The sequence below is a fragment of the Rutilus rutilus genome (genome assembly GCF_951802725.1).
Source record: "Rutilus rutilus genome assembly, chromosome: 7".
In the NCBI taxonomy this organism is placed as follows: Eukaryota; Metazoa; Chordata; class Actinopteri; order Cypriniformes; family Leuciscidae; genus Rutilus; species Rutilus rutilus.
The window spans coordinates 8539543-8562741 of NC_140221.1; the positions used below are offsets into that span (position 1 = coordinate 8539543).

At 37.7% G+C, this 23199-nt stretch overlaps 1 protein-coding gene across 2 annotated transcripts in view; it reads left to right on the forward strand.

Annotated features, from left to right (window-relative positions):
- The window catches only part of mcama (melanoma cell adhesion molecule a), a 60210-nt gene that overhangs the window by 20839 nt on the left and 16172 nt on the right, over nt 1-23199 (forward strand). For both annotated transcript variants that reach the window (XM_084413079.1, XM_084413080.1), the window contains exons 2-5: nt 19047-19171; nt 20383-20608; nt 20720-20790; nt 20887-20974. In XM_084413079.1, the coding sequence (XP_084269205.1) occupies nt 19047-19171; nt 20383-20608; nt 20720-20790; nt 20887-20974 (510 nt within the window). The remainder of the gene's footprint in view (nt 1-19046; nt 19172-20382; nt 20609-20719; nt 20791-20886; nt 20975-23199) is intronic.

Genomic DNA, 23199 nt, shown 5'->3' on the forward strand with positions numbered 1-23199 from the left:
AACAAAAAAACGTATGAAGTAACCAGGTGTAAACAGAGATCCAGCAGGTTAAAATGTTCATTTTTGCAGTTAGAGGACTGTGCAGGCCCCATTGCACTACATTACAAACTTATTTTCCCTGATGGTTTCTTCGAACACATAACTCCCCGCTGCTGAATCACTAAAGCAAAAGCAACATCTTCTTCATGTCTGAATTTCAATGACCTGTTTAGAGTGAGTATTTGACTCTTTTTGATAAGCATTTGCCATTAAAACAAATCAGATTTCAGATGTATGGTTAGTGAACAATTAATCAAATGAATATAAATATACAGTAATTAAAATTCCAAAGTCCACAGGTCTTGGAGAATGAAACACTGAAGAAGAAAAAGATTTCTTTCAGCCAAATCCCAAACAGCTCTTTGGATCCACTCAATTTCAGCAGGGTGGCAAATGAATTTGACGCTGGGATTGACAGAGTCTAAATGAACTGGCGAGACTTCACAGGAAGACCTCCAAGACAAATGCCAGCCATATTTTATAATGGTTTTGAATGGCACCAAACCACATAGCTGAGGATATATATTGCAGGACTGTAGATGAGCCATTCTAATGCACCAGGTCTGGCACAGATACCACCAGAATTCCATGCTAATTTTTTTAGTTTCTCAGCAGCTTCTACCTTACGATCAGAATGGCTCTGCTCTTTAGAAAGACATCTGAATTTGAATTTTGAAGGACATTATTCCGCTTTCACCCCAGACAAAGGAACGATATGACGTGGAGTGCGGGTCGCTTTGGCCCACAGATCAAGGTGATTGGTGTTATCTTTGAACCTGACGTTTGAGAGAGATAACTAAATATCACATGCCTCTCCGTTCTCTCAGTATTAGCTGGTGTTAAAAGATCAGCTATTGAACGAAGTAACGTGAAATTGTTCAGAGTGCAAATGCTCAAACAATTCTATGCAAATGACTGTATTGTGATGTATGATATAATATAGAATAAAAATGTGTAGTTTTCTGTTTCTAAACGTACATAGTCTACAAAATGTGGTACCTTAACAACTAGAAGCTAAGGAAATCTGAAAAGTTATTTCATGTGCAAAACGTGCCACTAGTGCTGCTTCATTATGGCAAAAAATAAGCACGGTTATTTCGGTCAATATTGTAATCACGATTATTTAACACGATTAGTGTTGGTGAGATGAACAGTCTTAAACGAGTTTAAAAAAAAAGTCACAATAGCGATATAAAGTATATTTTGCTGGAAATAAGGTTGCTATGATATTAAACATTTAGATATCAGTGAAATTTCAAAATTCTAGATACCAATTTTGATGCAACAGCAGAAACTAATACTAGGCTAACTAATATAAGTAATATATTATTCTTTAAACAATTATTGAAGAAAAGTGAACAATACAATAAAAACAATAGGACAAATACAGTAGAAAAAAATGTTTAATAAGAAATTTAATAAAGTAGAATATATAAAACTAAGATATCATTATAATTTGACGAAGGATTTAGACTTAAAATAATTAAAAGTAGCATTCTGCGGTTGGAGAGTGTTGTGATATAAACTACATTAAATCATTAACAAGATTAACGATCGATCAAGCAACAAATTAAACTCAAATGAAAATTTCTGAAATTTCAGAACTTTTGTCGCATGACTCCCGTCGCTTGACACGCCTACATTCTGTCGCTAACGGTCACTGTCGCCGGAAGTCGCCAGCTCTCCTTTGAAAATGAATAGGATCATGTCGTTTTGTCGCTACTTGTCGCTGGCTCATTAATCGCTTTCATAATCGTTTAAAGACAAAATCGAAATTGAAGGTTGTTTGTTGCTATGGTGTTAAGGGTAGTTGCTAGGTTGCTGCTAGGATGTTCTGCGTGGTTGCTAGTGTGTTGTTACGAAGTTAAGGGTCATAGCAGGTGCTTTTCAAGATTTCTGTCTGGTTGCTAGGGCATTGCTAGGTTATTGCTATAGGGTGGTTTCTAGGGTGTTGCCAAGGTGTTGCTATAGAGTTTAGGGTGGTTACAAGGTTGTTGCTAGGATATGCTGGGTAGTTGCTTGGGCATTGCTAAGATGTTGCTATAGATTTAAGGGTGGTTGCAAGGTGTTGCTAGGATGTGCTGGGTGGTTGCTAAGGAGTTGTTATAGAATTAAGGTTGGTTTTCTGGTTATTTGCTTAATTTTATTCATCTATCTTCATGGGTGTTAAAAATAAGACAGCAGGTTTGTCATGTATGCTGTGCATATATTTTTAAATAAGAAATAAAAAATTATATATAAAAGTGTTAACGGGGGTTGCAAGGTTGTTGCTTGGATGTGCTGGGTGGTTGCCAGGGCGTTGCTCTGGTGTCGCTATAGAGTTATGGAAGTGGTTGCAGTGTTGTTGCTAGGGTGTTCTGGGTTGTTGCTAGGTCCTTGCAGAAGCTTTGCTATTAGGTTAAGAGCTATTGGGTTAAGGCAAGGTTGTTGCTTGGATGTGCGTGATGGTTGCTAGGGCATTTCTAAGGTGTTGCTATAGGGTTAAGGGTGGTTTCAATGTTGTTGCTAGGGTGTTCTGGGTTGATAAGGCATTGCTAAAGCTGTTACTGTTGAGTTATGGGTGGGTGCAATGTTTTTGTGGTTGCTAGGAGATTATAACATACCCCAAGCCCACCCTATGATGTTTTGATCTCAAGATATGCTTGGGGTTCCTCCTGCAATGTAAGTTGATGTTTGGATGTTTTATCCTTTGCCAGGTGAAACGATAAGGATCAAGCTAGAGCTTAAGTTTTCTGAATGTTTGGGAAAAAAAAGGAAGTGATTGACAATGAGATGTAATCAGTGTAATACAGGTAGAATGTACAAACAGCATTTACCAGTATCAACTCTGCTGTTTTTCCACGATGGTGCCACATCCAGTTAAGCAGGATGGAAACATGAGCTGGAGCGCAGCCAAATTGTTAAATCTTTGTTTCTAGTGCTAAAACACCTGCTGCCATGAGCCCAGTGGGGACACCGGGCAGTTCCGGATTCCAGGACAGCGGTGCCGTGAGAGAGACCATGAATGAGCTGGAGGTTTTCAAGCCTCCACTGCTCAGAAGACACATGAGTTTTCCTTTGGCTACAGCTTTGTAAGAGAAATAAAGATAAAAGCGGAAAATAGGGAACTGTGCTTGTCACTCATGGTGTGTGGTCCCACCCCCTGCCTGTCCACTGGCTTTCTCACCAATCCCACAAATCACTTGACAAATGGACAAGCAACAGGTGTCACAAGGGAAACTCCTTTTGCCCAGCTGTGACTGTCCTTTACATGGGAATCAGAAGGATGAGGCCATTGTTTGCCACTGTGTGTCATGTCAGGGTCACCCTTCCTCTGGTACTCAGAGCTTAAATGCAGTGTTTATCCGATAAACCTCTTTCACAGTGAGTCTGAAACGTAGTAAACACAGCAAAACCTGAACAGAAGCTTTTCTCAAGGCTATTGATGCCTCAGTGTGACAAGACAAGCACTGTTGATGTTAGTTATGATATTTCTTTTTATTTCACTATATAGGCCTATATTATGGGATATTATAAAACAAAAGAGTTCATATTTTGAGAAAATACTTTGTAAGAAATATTTTGACTTTTAAATTTGAGACCCCTGTTTAATTTCATTCTGTTGTGCTCTATTTATCAGTTAGAAGCGCTGTTTTTAAGCCCTGAAATGCATGTTATGTCTGTGTTTTTGAACAATGAGAATAGAGATGAGATTTCTGTGTAAGTCTGTGTTGTAATGAAAAACAGTGTGAGTTTGTTGTGAGTACAGATGGGGCTCTGCTCTTGTTTTATCAGTGTGTTTCTGAAGTCTGTTGCGCTCTGAGCTGGAGGGGACAAGAGTTCACAGTGTGGGCGTTTAATGAAATGAACTTAGCTCCGGGAAGAGCAGCATTAAGAAAAAAACAATCATTTATCTTGTTGCTCTCACCTTGGGGCACTGAGTTAATGTATAGAGATCACCCTGAAATCTCTGTTCGTCCAAGACAAACCTGCGGGGCACCGAGAGCAGAAGCCGGAAACAGCCGTAATGTATCCTGTTTCGACTGGTTTGTTTTTGTATGAATGTGACCACTGCATTGAGAACCCTCAGTGATTAACTTAATCACAAGTAGCCTACTCCCAATCCTGACTCTTCCCAGAGGCTATGGTTTGTCTGAACTTGCACTAGAAAATAACACAAAATCATGTTAGAATCATTTTTTTGTAATTGTTCTCATGGACAGAATAATGAAGCCATCTCAAACCAATTAAAATCACATAGAACTAGATATTTTATATTTCTAAAGACGTTGTAATTGGTGTTTGCTTGTGCAAAACTCGCAGCCATGATGATAAGGTGTTAGTCAGGTCGTTGCTGTGCAGCTGCAATGTTGTTTTTAGCTTGTCACTTCTCAAGTTAATTCTAGTGAGGACAGTTTCAAGAAGTAAGAAATGTAAATGGTCCTTGCATGTACAAACATTGTGCAATGAGTTATGTGCTGACTTTTAACTCCTTCCCCGTCGTCGTTTTTGAAAAAAGGTTGCCAGCCAGCGCCAGCATTTTTGATCATTTTCACAAAAATGTCATGGCCCTCAGAATATTTTGTTGTATGAATATCTGAACATGCAATACATCAAAAGAAAGAAGAGACCCTCTGCTTTAAAAGCAGGCAGCTTCATGCATTGTTTAAAAAACAAAACAATGAATGTGGGTAAGTTTCATAAAAACGCATCATTTTGAGCAAAAAGCTAAGAAAATTGCGTTTTTGTCAATGACTTCGTCTGGATTCAGAACGATGATCAAAAAATAGATGGAGCAGATCGAGTCCATCACCACTCACAGTCCTATAGCTCATGCTGGGTCGACATTTCATTCGTTAGTGGTATAATTGGTATATATATCACGTTATTATACTTATGAATCTGCTTACATATGCTATCGCTTGTGTCTGCTTCTTTTGTTCCAGAATATGCGCAATAGCGCCCCCTTCTGTATCAGTGAAAATACAGAAAGCTGTAAAATTCCGTCAATGGCGGGGAAGCGTTGTCTCATAAATGATGGAAAATTACATCAATGGTGGTAAAAGAGTTAATACTTGAGGTTAAAGGTCCTTGCACACTGAGTCTGAAATTCTCACACGTTAAAAAATAAATACGACCTCACGTTGTTTCAATGAAGTTTAGGCTACACACTGCCTCTGAAATTTTCGTCCGTCATAAAGAAATTCGGATCGGGTTCGATTTTCTGCGTTTTCCGCATCCATAGCAAGCATTTTCAAAGGTGTTTTGACAATTCAGAGCCGAATGACGAATACAATAAAACGCATATACGGAAATTTCGGACGCAGTGTGCAGGGACCTTAAGGGTTTTGAACAATTCCTAAGTATGAGTAATAATAACAGTCCATCAGGAACACAAACCACTGACGCTGTCGAACTCATTCTTTCAATTGTTCTGGATAAATTGGGCTGAACAAACTGAAGCCATGCAGCTCAAACCTATTAATATACAGTAACATGGAATGAAAGAGTAGAGTCAGAAGTGGTGAAGGAGACTCTGAATGAGAGGGTCTGGCAGGGCCGTGGGTGGGGTACGGCACGGAGGGTGGAGCAGGCAGCCGTGAGCTCATTAGAGACGGAGTGAACCTGTGATCACTCAGTAATTCTCTTTGAGGGCATTAGACTGGCTCTGCAGGGGGTGGCAGCAGCCCGGCACAGCGCCCGCCCGCTTCGGTACAGTTAAACCCCCATCCCGGCCGGAGCTCTCTGAAGGGTGTGATGAAAGGCATGATGGAATACGGATCTGTCTTTGTTGTGGGCTTGTTAATATTTGTCAGAATATTGAGGAGGATTGGGGGTTAACGCACACGCGATCGCCTTGATACCTCGAGCGACAGAGAGCCTAATGATTGACTGGGCTGATGTGTACAAGGACCCTAGTTGGCTCCAATTCCAAATTTCAGACAATTTTTTTATCTTCTAGTCACTTTCAACTTCATAATGCTGTTCCACATGAAAGCTGCAACTCATAAAAGTCGCACTAGGGTTGTTATGAAATATACAGTAGAGCAGAAGCATTGACTTTTTTTTTTCACGCTGTGAGCGTGGTATTCTGTTATTTTTGGACCGAATGTCTCTGCCAGTGGAGGGTTCCTCACACCCTTTTCCTTTCTTACTGCTTGCCAATCCATCACCCTTTTAAGCACACTCTTTCAGACAAGGCGGCCCTTTGTTAAAGTCCAGCTCATCACGAGAGTTGACGCGATACAGGGCCGCTATTTATAGAGCTGTAATAACAGAGGGTCAGAGCTGCAGATATAGGTTTTTGTCTTAAGTCTCATTTTACCTGACCTTCTCTGTTTAATGTCAGCAAAGCTTATCCTCCATGGTGTGATTTTTACGACAAGATAACATGAAAAACACCCCCACCTTTCCTCTGAAATGCCAAGTTTATTTTATTTTTTGAATGTCTTCACAGACCTGAATATACAACACTTCTATTTTGATGACTGCTTTTAGTATTTTTACTGTATTATATTCAAATAGCTAGCCCTGATTTCTATGTAAATGTTCAAAGAACTGTTCTTATATAGAAACTACACTATCACATTTAACCCCGAAATCAAAAAAAAAAAAAAAAAAAAAGATGTATAAGAAGAAATAATATTTTGCCTAAAGAAATTATAGAAACTAAACTACAGCTATATAAAGCTATATTTAAATTATTTATATTACTTTTCAAACGTTTGGAGTCAGTAAGATTTTTTTTATATGAAAGAAGTCTTTTATGTTCATCAAGGCTGCATTTATTGGATCAAAGATACTGTAAAAACAGTAATATTGTAAAATATTACTACAATTAGATATTTTTAATTATAATATTTGTTCTTGTGATGGCAAAACTGAATTTTCAGTGTCTTCAGTGTCACATGATCCTTCTGAAATCATTCTAACATGCTTCTAATATGCTGCTTAATGTTTTTGTGGATTCAGGATTCTTTGATGAATAGAAAGTTCAAAATTACATCATTTATTTGAAATTGAAATCTTTTACATTATAAATGTTTGTACTGTCACTTTTGATTAATTTAATGTCTTCTTGCTGAATAAAAGTATTAATTTCTTATAAATCTATAGTTATTCTATATATATATATATATATATATAGAGAGAGAGAGAGAGAGAGAGAGAGAGAGAGAGAGAGAGAGCATATGCTAATTATTGAATAATTATTGAATATATGGCAGCACGTTTTGTGTGTTTAAAAACCATCAATGTGTTCTTCAGAAAATTTAAAATATAGTTTTGCATCACATTGCTTTCTTCTTTCACATTGAATAAAGAAACATCGAGTCTAAATTGCTCACACTCGCGTCGTGGGACAGGAAAGTGGAAATGCATTTTAACATGGAATTCTCACTTGTGGTTCTACCCCATTGGGCAAATAGCTTCACCCTCATCAGGGGCTTGTAATAGAGCAGTTATTATTTAATGTGCCTGGGGGGTTATTCCTGATTGGCCCTCTTTGTTATGTTAATTAGGTTTTGATTGGCCTCTTGGGATCAGATGTGGCGTTCAACTGGATCAGCCTATAACGGCACAGAGCATCGCCCCAGAACCTGACACTGCACTGAATAATAGTGTGTAGAGATCACAAAGCATTCTGAAGCCAACTTGATTTTATCGTGCTTCAAGTGTTTTCACTGTAATGATTTTGGCTTGAATGCACAATTTTTACTGAATGCACCACCATCATAAATCTGCTATGTGTCTCGACGGACACTCAGTGGAGAGAATATTGATCCAGCAGCATATTTACAGTGTGTAGTCTGTAAATAAAACATTAATTTACCTCTTGAAGGGGCTTCAGCTTGCATACAGGCTGCTGAAATATTCATGAGGAGGCGTGCTGCACCAGAGGGAGTAATTTCGCGCTTTTAAAAAACAACGATCTCAGCAATGTTTGTGCAAAACTTGTCGTGACAAACAGCAAATTAGCGATGCATTAAGTCTGGCTTGTTATGACAGGAATTCAAAATGCTAATGATGATGAGGCAAACTGCCCTGTTGCTACTGTAAATGTTTCATTGATCTTTGTATATTAAAGGGACAGTTCACCCAAACAATTTAAATTCTTTCATTTTCAATACTTTATTTTGAGAAATGTCAATGGTCGCCAAAACTGTTTGGTGACCAACATTAAAAGACAGGTTTAATGGGTTGGGTGATTTATGATTTCACTTTTCGCTGTTTGAGCATAAACAACATCTGCAAAGTTACGAAGCTCAAAGTTCAAAGCAAATGGAGATATTTTCTTTTGAAGAAATTGCTTTTTAAGGACTCCAACAAACGGCTGGTAGGGACTACACGAGCTTCCTCCCGGGTTAGTGACATCACTAACCTTAAAATTTACATAAACTCCGCCCCCGGGAACGCGATTTATAGATTATCATGAAAGAATATGCTAATCAGTGACTAGAAGATAACTACACATAAGCTACATGAATTCATCAACAAACCATTCAGAAATGTTGTCTACATGTTGTCAATTCTTCTTGAGTCTCTCCATCATTGTCCGACTACGGTTTGAACATAAAAGGCAAAACGTTTTTTATATTTTCAGTGCTTGTCTGTGTGACGTAATCGGAGCTGCTGCTGGTAACACACAAACACACATGAGCTCTTGAAGCTCCGCCCTCTGTGCCGGAAGCAGCAGCTCATTTGCATTTTTGCTCACCCTCAAAAAGTAACAATTTTAACTGTGGGGTAAAAATATATGTGGGGCATTTTGAGCTAAAACTTCACATACACACTCTGGGGACATCAGAGACTTATTTTACATCTTGTGAAAAGGGCATTATACCACCCCTTTAAAGCAAAGTGTTTGTGTGACTGTGCACTTTTCAGATCTTTGATTTTTGCTTGTGCACGTAAACGTGAGCTGTGAAGTGATGCACTGCTCTGCAGGGTTTAGAGGATCTGGCCTGACAGTGGGCCGCTCAGACGGATTTGTGTGTTTGACCGAGGAGAGAGGCAGCAAACACTGAATGGCCGTCTCACTCTGGAAGCTCCATCGTGAAGGATTTGTGCCAGTTCCCGCTTCACAAAAAGAGATCAGTTTAGGAGGCCTCACAGCTCAATGTGTGTGCATACGTGCATGGGTGTGCATTGCATTGTGGGAAATTTGTTATATGTACTAATGTTAGATTTGAATGTGCGTGTTAGTATAAGATGCATCTTCAAGATATACATCGTTCATTGTGTTATAGTTGATGTGCGCTGGTGGAGATTGTGTGTTATACTTTATTTTAAGGTGATATAGTTATTTTACTATACTATTACTTTTAGTAATATTAATTAACTACATGTACTCACTATAGAGTTAGGGTTAGGGTTTGATTTAGGGTTGGTTACTTGTAATCATGCATAATTTACTGTTATTACTATAGTAAGTACATGTAGTAACGTGTTACTATGTCACTTTAAGATAAAGTGTTGCCCAACTATTTTCTTGTTATGAACAGTACCATGAATGGCTGATATTAAAATTCTGTAAGTTTGTCTAAATACACAAAAAATAAAACATTAAAAAGTAAAATCAGTCAAAATCAGAGTACATATAAGAGTGTTTTAAATTATTAGTTTACTTTAAAATGATAGTTCACCCAAAAATGACAACTCTGTCATTGTTTACTCACCCTCATGCCGTTCCAAACCTGTATGACTTACTCTCTTCTGCGGAACATAAAAGAAGATTGGAATGCATTAACTTCCACAATTTTGTGTTCCACAAAAAAAAGAAAGAAATTCATACAGGTTAAATTGTGGGTGAATAAATTTGAAATTTATTTGTAAATGGCAGTATCAGAGCTGAGGTCATTGGTCACATTACAATACCAACATGATGGTATAGTATGTCTGGATTGAATACATACTACATGCATGCATACTTATAAAACATAGTTTATTACCGTCAGGATGTTAGTTCTTCATCAAATGCAGTACATTGACAGTTTGTGATTTTGTTTGCATTTCCCCTGTTAAGTCATTGACTCAGTGTGCAGTGAGGCAGTAAATGCCCTGATATACTTCAAGCGAAATCGAAAAATGATATGACGTCATATCAAACAAAATCAGGCCAAAACGAAGTTAGTTTTGTTTTTGTTTCAGGAGTTCAAAGTGGAAAAGTTCATTTAGGCTGGTAAACGCCTTCAAACTACCATTGGCCCCTGGCGATTACGTAATAATAACGTGCGCCTTCTTTCACGTGGAACTCTTCTCTGGTTCATTTCTTCTGTTCAGTCCGTCAAGGTCACATGTCCGCGGGTAAAAACACGATAGTAGATAGTAGAAAAGTTGTACTTCTGATGAAATGAGACACTGACACTATTTTTCATGTTTAATACTGTAAAGCTGCATGCTTTTAAGCATTCTATTGTATAAAGTGCTATATAAATAAACGTGACGTGACTTTACGAGAGTGCCGAATTGCAGAGCTTGTGCAAACATATCCACGTTGCTATGATCAGATGCTTTTCTGAAACTTTCTTTAAAAAAAAAATGCTTGTTGTTTTCTGATTTTTGTTGTGTGTTTATTTTGTTATTGAGAGGAAAGCACGCAGCACATATTTACATATTCATCGCTGACCATCGCTGCGCACGTATTTCAAACTTCTTTTTACCTTTCGCCTTGAGTATATCGGGGCCTTAAGATAGTTAACCTTCGGTGTTGGACTCAGCCAGTGTGTGTGTTCTCTTTGATCCCAGGTGCATGTGGGGTGTGACAGGTGATTCCCTCCCTGCCACAGAGCTGGTCACGCTTGCCTTTCTCCAGCACTCTTCAACCTTTCTCTCGCAAAGCTTACGGATTCCCAACCCAACACACTTTAAAGAGGCAGATGAAAGATCCTTGATTTAGAAAGTCTGAAGGTATAGATTAGCAAACTTTACTCAGATTTTAAGATCAAACGCCAGCTATTGACACAGAGATAGTCCAAGATTAGTGAATCCTTCAATAGGCAGGTTATCTTTGAGAAAACAGTTGAATACAGAGGTTCATTTGGTGCCCAGTCATTCTAATGTGATCTATATGGGAGGTCTATTGTGACACATTAGTGCCAGAGGGGGAGGGTGGGCACCATGTTGAAAACCAGCCTGTTCACAGCTTGGCTAACAGAACACAACCCAGAGGTATAGTTAAATGGATAGTTCAGCCAAAAATGAAAATTCACTTTTATCCCAGCTAACGAAAATATGTTCTAAGAACGTTTTCTAACATTCCCAATGTTATTTCTGAACATTCAAAATGTCCATTTTATTAAATGTTTTTAAAAAATGTCTTGGTTATGTGAATTTGAAGGGAACGTTACTTTTGAATGTTCTCTGAACTTTCTGAAATAAATATTAACATTTAAAAAAACGTTTAAAAATCTCCAGGAACGATGTATAAATAATGTTTTTGTGCCAGCATTTTGAGAACATTAACTTTGAATGATGTTCTTCGTTACTGGAAGAGCGTTCGTTCATAACTTTGTGAGAACCTTGCCACAACATTATCTAAAGTTCTGAGAACTTTCCCCGTTAGCTGGGATGTCATTCCAAACATGTATGACTTTCTTTTTTCTGTGGAACACAAGAGTTTTACTGTTCTTTCCCATATAGTGAAATGGATGGTGATTGACACTCATATTCCAAGTCAGTCCCTCCAGTTTTTCGCGATTCCACGATCGCTGAATACAACGCAAAATCAATAAAATGTCGCATTTTTTTGCAATCCTGCATAATTCCCAATTTAACCACAAAATAATCACAAAAATGAAAAAGACCTCACAAAACATAAAATTATAATCACCCAATTGAAATATCTCTAGTTTAATTAAAGTTTCAATGCATTTTTACGTGGATACAGATGTTGCGGGAAAAGGGGAAACTCCTTTTCCTCGATTTACTGAAGCATTTTGCAGCTGCACAGCACAGCTAGCACAGTGAGTGTCTGGCTCACTCATTGGCTGTGCTGCGGCAACTGCACATCCAATGGCGCGGGCGCCAATGAGCTAGCATCATGCCATTACACGTCAGAGCCCGCCAAGGGGGCGCGGCCTTAGCCTAGCAGGTTTAACGACTGAAGCGACAACTTGCCAGGTTACTATAGTGCGGCCGGCTACGCAATACTCGTTCCCTACTCTCAGGGAACTGAGGTTACGATAGTAACCGAGTAGTTCCCTTTCGAACGGTCACTTCGTATTGCGTAGCTATACGCAGTGGGGACGCCATGCAAAACGCCGCACTATAAGTAACTGGTTGCCTACTGCAGCTCAGGACCCCTCAACTCAGGATTTACACACAGTTCTACAGTATAAATGACTACACCTGCTGTTAATATTTACATAGGTCAGGTAGAAAAATTGCCCATAGGTTGTTTTAAAAGTTAATTTGATGAGAATTTGATTAGACCAAAATAAACAGGCTTTATGCATTTTGTTTGTGATTTGTGTCATGTATGACTATTGTGCATCTGACATAATACTATTATGGTAAATGTGATGTCCTAATTATAAAATATAAAAATTGCAAATTTTTTCACAAATTTCTGGAAATTACCACCACAAAATCAGTCATTTTGATCGCAAAAATCACACAAAAAAATCGTGAAATCCTGGAGGGACTGCCAAGTCTCATGTTTCCATTGTTTCTTGTCTAGCTTTGTTCATGTAACTGCTATTTGTCCACCCATCCATCCATCCACCCATCCATCCACCCATCCATCCATCCATCCATCCATCCACCCATTCAATAACTCACCCACCGACCCATCCATCCATCCACCCACCCGCTTGTCCTTTTGACAAAAATTACAAAAATAAAAATGTATTTGTAATGGTCACTAAATATTGACATCAACTTTAATTTTAGGGTCAAATACTTCTTTAGCTATACTATTGTTTTGAAATGTTTATCACATTGGCAATACAAAGCCCTTTCTATTCAAAAGATAAGTAAGGCCCATTTACTTATCTCAGATCAATGAAGTCTGACTGACTCAAGACTCAAGAGGGAGGGAGTTTGTGTTTGCTTGCTGGGGTTTGCATTTGTCTTTAAGTTTAGGGAGTCACACTGCAATAATAAAAAACAGCTGGAGATGTAATTCATCTCAGCTGAGGCTGAAACAGTAGCTGATCCTCTTTGTTGCTTGAGCAGACAGACTGATGTTGTGACTACTGTCCACTTTTGTGTGGGTAACAGGGACACAATGTATATGTGGCAGTATTATATGGTGGTGAGCCCATTGTTAGGATAATATCTTGGTTTTTAGAGGAACTCAGTTTGAGCTTGTGACCCACAATTCCTTCAACCCTGTGTTCGTATACACAGACACACACACTAGCTAGTCATCATCCTGTGAAAACAATGTGGTTTCAGGCATCCTTACTCTTGTTATTTGAAACTCTGTCAGCACGTCCAAATATTCACCGGTGGTTTCCAGACGTGGGTTTGCGCGGGATAGGCCAACTGCCCCGATAGTTAATAACACAGCGCAGCGGTTTGACATACGTGGGCTTTAGGTATCTGTCTTTTCTCTGTCTCAGTGTTTCATTATATGACATGAAACATATTTTTTGATCCAGATCTGTTAATTGATTCAAAAATACATTCAGATTTCCTATATACAATAACTTTAACATTCTCTTCTATGATTTTGTAAACTGACCTCAAAAAGTAGCCTAGTTCAGCATAATCCTTTCTTTTTTTCTTTTTTTTAACAAAACACGTCATCAGAGAAAAGAAGAGATGTTGTTGCATGAGTGTGGGGAAGTTATTTTGATAGAATATTATTAGGTACATTAATTTTAACAAAATAATTGTGTGCAAGCAAAAAATCATTTATAATAAATACTGCAATATTCCATAAAATATTCATTTTGTTGATCCATCTCTGTATATTTTAGTACTATACTTTCATGTACTAAACTTATTACTTATATTTGATAATATTTTTAGTTTCGTTTTTTTATATAATTTTCCCACCCTGTTTGTATCATAAAAAAAGAAAGAAAAAAAAAGACAAGGCAAGGTTAGTTCAGGTTGTAACACTGTATGCATAAATTGTAATCATATTTATGAATGGATCATTTATGATATTTGTAAAAACCAGATGAATCCAACATGAATACAAAGAGTACATTCCTCAGAACTTAGAAGAAGATTTAAAAGGTTTTTTCTTTTTCTTTATTGTGGACACTCTTTCTCTCTCTCAGATTAGAAAACATCATGTAGGTCTTTGCCTCAAATCTCGTCTGACAAGATATTCTCCACCTTTGGTAATCTGATTATCTGGCCGTGACGTTTAAGGGAAAATCATTGTTAACCTGTTTGTGCCAGGCAATTTCAAAATGTTTGTTGGAGAAGATAAGGAAAGCACATCTTGAGGCACACAATGAACTTCTGTTCACCTTCATGTTTACCTGAAGACTTAAACAAGAACAAATGTGAGATATTTCAGGATGTTCAAAGCTTAGATAAGAGAGAAGAAGAGATTTGCGCCCCAGGTGTGGGAACAATGGCTTGTATCTGAAGGCCATGGGTGGATGGACGCAGTCGGGGGGCTCAGTGAAGCTGTGCTAAAGGACAGAGAGGTCTAAGCAAATAGGGCCAGCGTCTTGGTCACAATGAGTGGGGCGGCTGGTCTCGGTTGGGCTGGGGTGGGGTGGTGAGAGAGAAAGGCAGCAGCCCTGAAAATGGGGTGTGAATGCAGAATGGGACCAGCGGGATGTGACTGTGAGTTTAATAAGGCTTTGTGTGTGTGGAGGTTCACTTAGCTGTACCTTAGGGAACAAATTGTCGACAGAAGTTGGGAAAACCTGACAAAGCCCTCTTTGAAAACATCCACAAATGTTAAAATGCTTTACAAATGAAGGAAACACTATTTATTTTATTTAAACAATTTAAACATTCTTTTTTTTTAGGGGCAGGATGTGGGATTGGGTTAGTCTGTAGTGACTACGATCAGCGTTATATAGACTAAAATCTATGGTTATGGTATGTCTACATTTAGATATAACTAAACGTATGTGTAGCTCTTCAGATTTTTACTAAAATCATCCATATTATTGCAGACACAGTTTCTCACATTTTATGTTTTATGTAAACTGAGGTTTATGTTTTCATAGTTTTGTTGTGTCCTGTTAGTGACAACTGTGGCTATATTTCAGTCAGATCTAGTGTGAAATACCCCTCTATATATATATGATTTTTTTGCAAGCGACATATAAATCACGAATATTTCATAGTCAATATTTGTATTTAATTGAAAAGAATATTTCTGGGTTGCAACATAATTTACTGCTGAACTAGTACAATGCATCATTGCATAAATTAACTAGCTAGTTTTGTGACTGTTTCCCAAAACCAAGCACAGTAACAGGGTTGCATCTCCATCGTTTGAACCACATTAGTTCAATAATATAGGAAAGTCATTAATAACATCAAGCACAGGTGGTGGAGTAATAACTTCTGCTAATTAATTATTTCTAGATCACTTTTAATGTCAGCTTTAAATGCTTCAACATATAAACATATAGATCGAAATGTATTAAATGGGATGAAAGATATAGAATGTACTGCATGTTGGCTTGCTTATTGCGATCTATGCAAGTCCATATGTCATATTAACATGAAACTATATGCTTCTAACTACAGGTCCAAAGATGTAGTTCCAACCACAAAAGATTGCAATGGTGTTTGCAAATGGTGTTTAAAAACTATGGTTTCGTAAAATGCAGAATCGGTTAACTATGTTAGTAACGACGAAACTTGCAATCAAAGTTGGCTATCGATGCTTTTTGGGAAGGCAACCCCTGAAAAAGTTACTCAAACTGTGAACATGTTTAGCTAGCTATTTGAATAAAAAGAAACGCATAAAGACGCAAGCATTTGAAGGGAAATCTGTCGCCTCCTTGAGGTTTGTTACTAATGCAAGATTGCACATTAGTACGTACTTTGGCCAAACATTTGCATCTGAACTTGCCTAAACCTCGTTAAATTTAGTAATTCATTTTTATTGGACAAAGATACCGATTAATCGTAGGATTTTTGCAGTGTTGAGCTGAAACAAACCATAAGTCTCATCTATCACTCAATCACAAACACACACACACTCAACCCATCTTGGATGTTGTTGACACAGCTAGACCCCTTCCTTCACAGCAGTAGCTGTGCCACTGACCTCACACTGCTGAGGGGAGGGTTGTTGTGTAGCCGCTTCACCCCTGAACCCTCGCCAACGTCTCTCTCCTCCACCAGTCACTCGCCAAGGACGTGGAAATCCCATAATAGCCCGTCTCCACGGCACCCCACCAGTCCAGCTCCCTGCCTCCCAGATGTTTCCAATTAAAAAGGAGGCCTTTCAGTCCGAGCCTATTTTCTGCACGCTGAGAGAAAGAGCAAGAGAGCAGGTTGCAGAGAGATAGAAGGGCTGAAGGGAAGAAAAATGACTTTCTTCTAATACAAAAAGGCCGTTGAGGGCAGAGAGTGACATTTGAAAAGTCACAGTGGCCGGACGCTTGTTTTGAACGCAGATATCTGAGGAATGGAAGATGAGATGATGAATGGGTATCGCTCATGTCTGAGTCAGACAAAGATTGTCAGATTAAAACCAAGCCTGTGGTCACAAAATCTGGGCCTTGTTTTTTAAAAATGCTGTTCTTTCTCTCTGCTTCGCTTAGGGGTGTGCTGCCAAATATAATCATCACACACAAAAGACACATGGTCTGTATTTTTTCAGTTGGTGTGGTGGCAGCCGCCGGCAGGTCTGTGTTTGCCACTCGAAACCTCAATGTTGCCACAATAGAGACAGCCAGATTTTAAATATATGGTTCACCTAAAAATTCATCTACTCACCCTCGTATTTTGGTCTGTTCCTCACACTAAGCTATTGTCTGAGTTCAGAAGAATTGGAATATATTACATTTATTTAAGGTTTATTAATGTAAAAAAAAAAAGTTTTGTTCACCAAGGCTGCATTTATTTGATTAAAGTACAATAAAAACAGTAATTTTGTAAACTATTTTTATGGATTAAAATGCTAAATGTCAAGCTAAATTTTCAGCATTATTATTCCAGTATTCAGTGTCACATGATCCTTCGGAAATCATTCTAATACGGTGATAATAAGAAAACCTCTCTTATTATTATCGATGTTGAAAACAGCTTGATCATTTTGTGGGAACTATACGATGAAAAGAACAGCGTTTATTTGAAATACTTTACTTGCACTTCTAATTGAGTTGATGCAAGTATTATTTTCTTTAAAAAATGAATGAATAAATAAAATCTTACTGATCCCAAATATGTTAAAGTAATAAATGATTTTTATTACTTTAACATATTTTAACATATTTTTATAATTGAACAGGATTTTCAGAATTTTGGGGGGTGAACTATACATTTAAAGGTGAAAGCCACACAACTATTCAATACCTTTTGTCATACATTATAGTAATATATAGTATATTTGTAGTAATATATGTGGTATGTTTGTTGTCATTTAAATAATAAAAAACACCAATGTAATAGAGTAAAAATATATTTTTTTTATGTATTGGGTACATTACAGTAATAAGAATATGGAGGAAAATTAGCTTAAATGTGTTAAACATCACAATGTGACTATGTTCTAAAAAGTAGTTAATTCTGAATTATGCATGGTATTATTCAGTTTTTCATTCTTTTGATTATTGGGTAAAATTGACCAGCTGCATGGTAGAACCATTGCCACGATCAGCTTAGCTCACAATGCTTTTGAGAAACGCAGCAATGGACATGTTTTTGTGAAACAGCTTAAATGCATAATACTATTTTTTCATATAAGACAGTTCTCTTTATGTGTTATGAAGCAAGTTAATGGGCTATGTTTTATTTCTTGATTTCCATGACAATGCTTTTGAGAGCCATAACATGTAATAACTTGCATGGAGAATAACTTGTATGGAGTTAATGATTTTGCCCATTTTCCTATGATTCGGATTTGCTGATGTGGTATGGTGGCCTAGGGCATTCTTCAATCTAATATTGCCAGCCAAGTGAAGCTGTGCCATGTATGGTTTAACTTCCAAAGTCTGCAAGATCAATGAATCTACAAATGTGGGCCATCAGAAGGGCTGCGCCGAATCTGCCTGCAGAATTTAAACATTCTAGTTATGCCTCTCCCACCTATTATGCATTAGTTTACTAAAATATATATTGGCTAATTTGATTATGCTTTCAGCTATCAGTAGAGTATAGTACTCTCATTGTAACATTTTAAATCCATTTTGATAGATTTGCACTGGAATTACACTACACAAACAGTGCCGAAAATAGATGTGTGCGTTGTCTGTATATATCTTCAATCTCAACAGGATAGCATCAAAGACCGATGACTCATTGACTGTCTCATGTCCTCAGTTTGCCCGCATGCAATCTACAGTCATGGAATTCCGCAGAAGTCACATAGACTTATTATTTGTACACAACTAACTACGGAACAACTTTAAATCACTATGCCGCTGCGAAGATAAAAATATAAAACATGATAACATATTCAGCCTAACAACCTGAAAAAACGGAATCACTTGCAATACAGATAAATCACATAATTGACAAGCTTGTACACATCCGTCACCCCATCATGTTTGTTTATCTGCTTTGACTTGATTTCATTTTCAGTTCCGGATAGATGTATTCTTTGTACTCTTTTTATATCCATCCTAAATAATTCCGCCTCACAACAATCCACACAGAACATGCAAAAACGGTCCACAGATCCGGCAGGATCTAGCCATCATTTACAGTCTTCGAATGACCCTGAAGAGATTCAATAAAGAGAGTATTTTATGTTGTTGATCTCATTAATAGGAGTGTAATTGAGTTTTCTCTAAGGCTGTGGCCTAAACATTACTACACAATCTAAAATACATTAAATGCTTGTTAATGTGTTTTTTCATGTGTTGATAAAGCAGCCTTTGTTCTCGCATGGCCTCAAGCACACAGTCTCAATGAGTTTTCTTTGGCAGCATGGGCGGCAGTGGATCTGAGGATGGAGGACACTGTGGAGGTTTACATGGACGAGTCTGCAGAGATCCCTTGCCTGTACACCTTCACCGAGAAACCTGAGATGGTGATGGTGCAGTGGTTTGTGGTGAGTCCCGAAAGCTCTAACGCTCTTTCACAAAAAGTTGATTTACGAATGAAAATTCTTTCATCAGTTACTCACCTTTATGTTGTACCAAATCCATAAGACTTGCTCATCTTCAGAACATACATGCAAAAAGATTTCTGTCCATCCTTTAAAAGTCCACGAAACCAAAACTTTGACAATTCAAAAAGTTCACAAGGACAATATATCGCTTTGAATCGAGCGTTTAACCCAAGTTTTCTGAAGAGACACGATCGCTAAACATAGCTGATCGATGAACAGATTTAAAGGGATAGTTCACCCAAAAATGAAAATTTTGTCATTACTTACTCACCCTCAAGTTGTTCCAAACCATAATGAATTTCTTTCTTCTATTGAACACAAAAGATATTTGAAAAAATATTGGTAATCAGACAGTTGACGGCATCAATTGACTTCCATAGTAAGAAAAAAAAATAATACTATGGAAGTTAATGGGTGCCGTCAACTGTCTGGTTCTCAACATTCTTTCAAATATCTTCTTTTGTGTACAACTGAAGTTAGAAATTCAGACAGGTTTGGAACAACATGAGGATGATTAAAAATGTTGGGTGAACTATCCTTTCAATTTAGACTATTATTCACACATGAACACTGATCAACACACCTAGAGCACATCAAATATGGCAAACCAAAGCTCCGCCGTACTTGTTTGACGCTTGAGTACAAGCTTCATTGGTTCCTGCGGAAGCTCAGAAGTATTTGTGTGACATCACGTCATGCGTGTGAGATTCTATTGACCATATTTGATGCGCTTTATACGCATATCAATGTTTATATGTGAATAAAGCCTGCATTCAATTTGTTCCTCATATAAAGCAGTCGTATCTCTTTAGAAGACTTGGACCGCTCGATTCATAAGAATTACTTTTACAATGTCTTTTTGTACTTTTTAATGTGTGGAAGTTTTGGTTGAGCAGATTTTCAATGGATGGACAAAATCTGTGTTCTAAAGATCAATGATCTTATGGGCTTAGAATGATATGAGGGTCAGTAAATTATGATTTTTTTTATCCCTTTAATTGTGCTGGAAGTGTGCTGTTACTTTTTAAGTGCTCAGACTTTCACCTGGCTGACAATAAATTGAGTACAAATTCCCTTAGACTTACATTGAACGAGGGACTCGAGTCATATCCACAGACCATGTGCTAAGTTTTATTTTCCATCATCCTCAGCGGGAGCGTGAAGGGAATCGGGTGAGGATCTCCTACAGCGATCTGACCATGCAGAAGGTGGACGAGGACACGAGCTACAGTGACCGCATCAGTGTACAACCAAACAGTGATGGAGAAACTCTGATCATTCAGGACGTTAAGCTGTCTGATGAGAGAGAGTTTTTCTGTCAGGTCAGTGGGTTGGCAGCCGGCAATGGAGAGGGAAGGACTCTCCTGAAGGTTTTCGGTAAGTCTTTTCCTCATCTCAGTTGAATATCGTCACTAAATGGTTTAATATGGTTGCTTCTTATATATATATATATATATATATATATAAACGTTAACTTGCTGTTGTCAGATCCTCCAGAGCCTCCTGTCGTTGAAGGTGTCCTCTCTGGAGTCTCTGTGTCCAGTGACTCCCCAGCTAAGGTACATCATGCACTCAAATTCACCCTGTATGCATATGTAATGTTTGTAGCCATTATATATGCTGGGTTTAAGCTGACGCATCTCTTATTTGGTTAGATTGCATCTTGTGAGACCAGAGATGGCTTTCCCAAGCCAAACATCACATGGTACCGTGATCACATCCCCATCCACCCTGCTAATGGATGTGAGTAAGATTAATGTATCCTGTTCCCCATGTACATAACTGTACTGTGTATTTATTAAAGTTATTACAATAACTGGGAAATAACTAGGTACTAACAGTGAACCTAGTGTACCCCTAAATCTAACCTTAACCCATGTACTTACTGTACTTTATATTAACTTGAACTTTCTTAAGTACACTGTAAGTACACATAAGTGCACATGCTGTAAAATAAAGTTAAGTTTTAATATTAATATAATTTTAATATACATTTTTATACTACCGGTCAAAAGTTTGGATTCTGTATGTTTTTCCTATTCTCCTAAAAATTATCTTATGCTCATCAAGGCTGTATTTATTAAATAAAAATACATTACAAACAGAAAGAACATCATTTATTTGAAATCTAAATCTTTTGAAACAATGTAAAAGTCTTTACTGTCACTTTTGACCAATTTAATGTGTCCTTGCCACTTTTTAATGGTATGTACAGTGCTATGCATAAGTTTAGACACCCATGCTAAAGTTGACTAAAAAGAGGAATAAAAAATCATCTTTTGGAAATTGAACTTAATGCCTTAATTTAAAAAATTAGGAAAAATCCAACCTTTAAGGACACCAATTTTCTTTGTGAATAAATAATGTATCGTAAATAAATAAATGTTCTTCCTTAAAATACAGGGTGCATAAGTTTGGACACCCCTATGTTAAATTCCCATAGAGGCAGGCAGATTTTTATTTTTAAGTATTTTTAGTATTTATTTTTATTTTAAAGAAAATTTGTGTCCTTAAAGGTTGGATTTTTCCTAATTTTTTAAATTAAGGCATTAAGTTCAATTTCCAAAAGATGATTTTTTATTCCTCTTTTTAGTCAACTTTAGTATGGGTGTCTAAACTTATGCATAGCACTGTATATAAATATGGAAAATCTAGAAAATACTTAAAATAACGGACCTAATTTATTTTCTTAAAACACATTCCTGGTCTTATTGGCCCTCATTTATCATTCTTGCGTAGAAACGGGCGTATATATTGGCGTAAGATTATGCTTACACTCCTCTCATCGCCTGATTTATGAAGCTGTGCGTACCTTTGAAATCCAGGTGTACGCAATACCTGCCCTTGATAAATGCCGCGGCTGAAAACGAGCGTCATTAGAATAACACGCCCCTATATATTCAAGTCTCCGCTTCCCCCACGCCCTCATTTTACGCCATGGACACACGGAAGACGGCAAAGAAGAGAAACTTCTTTGAGAAAGAGAAAGCGAAACCAGGGAAGTGGAAAGAAACAAAATTGATTTCTAGATTTTTATTATTAATGACGCTTATTGTTATTTAGAAGAATGTCGTTATTATTATTATTATTATTATTATTTAAAAGAAGAAGAATGTCATTTTTATTATTTTGTCAGTCTGAATTTATTTATTTTTTGGTCATTGAAAGCCTTTCATTACTAAACCCTGTGCACACCTGCCGGGCCTAACCCTGGCCTAACCATCGTTTCAAAGAATAGTACAACGGCGAGCGCGTCGAATATAAACGCCTCGTCCGTTTGGGGAGGTGCGCGCGCAGTCTGCGGAGACTCGCGCTGCGGTGCCAGGCGAAAGTATAAACAAGGCTTGAAACGTCAGGTAAAGCGCACAGGCTCGCAACTTAAGGAATACATATGCCTACAATTCAAATGCTTTGGTAAAGTCACACAAATTAAACATTGAAGTCCATGTTGCACAAAAATAAACACTTAAGTTTATAATTACTATGTTGTTGTTTTTTTTTACAGTGGGTCATAATATATCATATCTTTTAGTTTGTCAGTGTGTTTTGTGGTGTTGGGAATTGTTTTTCTGCGCATTCCCGCACTCAAAACGTGCGTACACCACCTCCTGAGCTGGCGTAGGATTTGAGCGTGCCGTACGCCAACGTCCATATTGATAAATCTCAAAGTCACCGTGGTTTTGGGTGTACGCCAGGTGTACGCTGGAAATTTGGTGTACGCACTTTTGATAAATGAGGGCCATTGTGCTTATAAGTTTGAAAGTCCAAAAGATGAAGATGAGTCAAAAGGTTCCAATACGAATGTATTTAATAAAGAAATAAACTCAGATAATCCACGACGTAACAGCGTGTCTACACACAAACAATAACCGACAATGAACTGAGGAAACACAAGAACTTAAGGGTTAAGAGTTTACACGACAACGATATGCTTAAAACTGAGAAGTTTTTCCTTTGTTTTTTTCCTT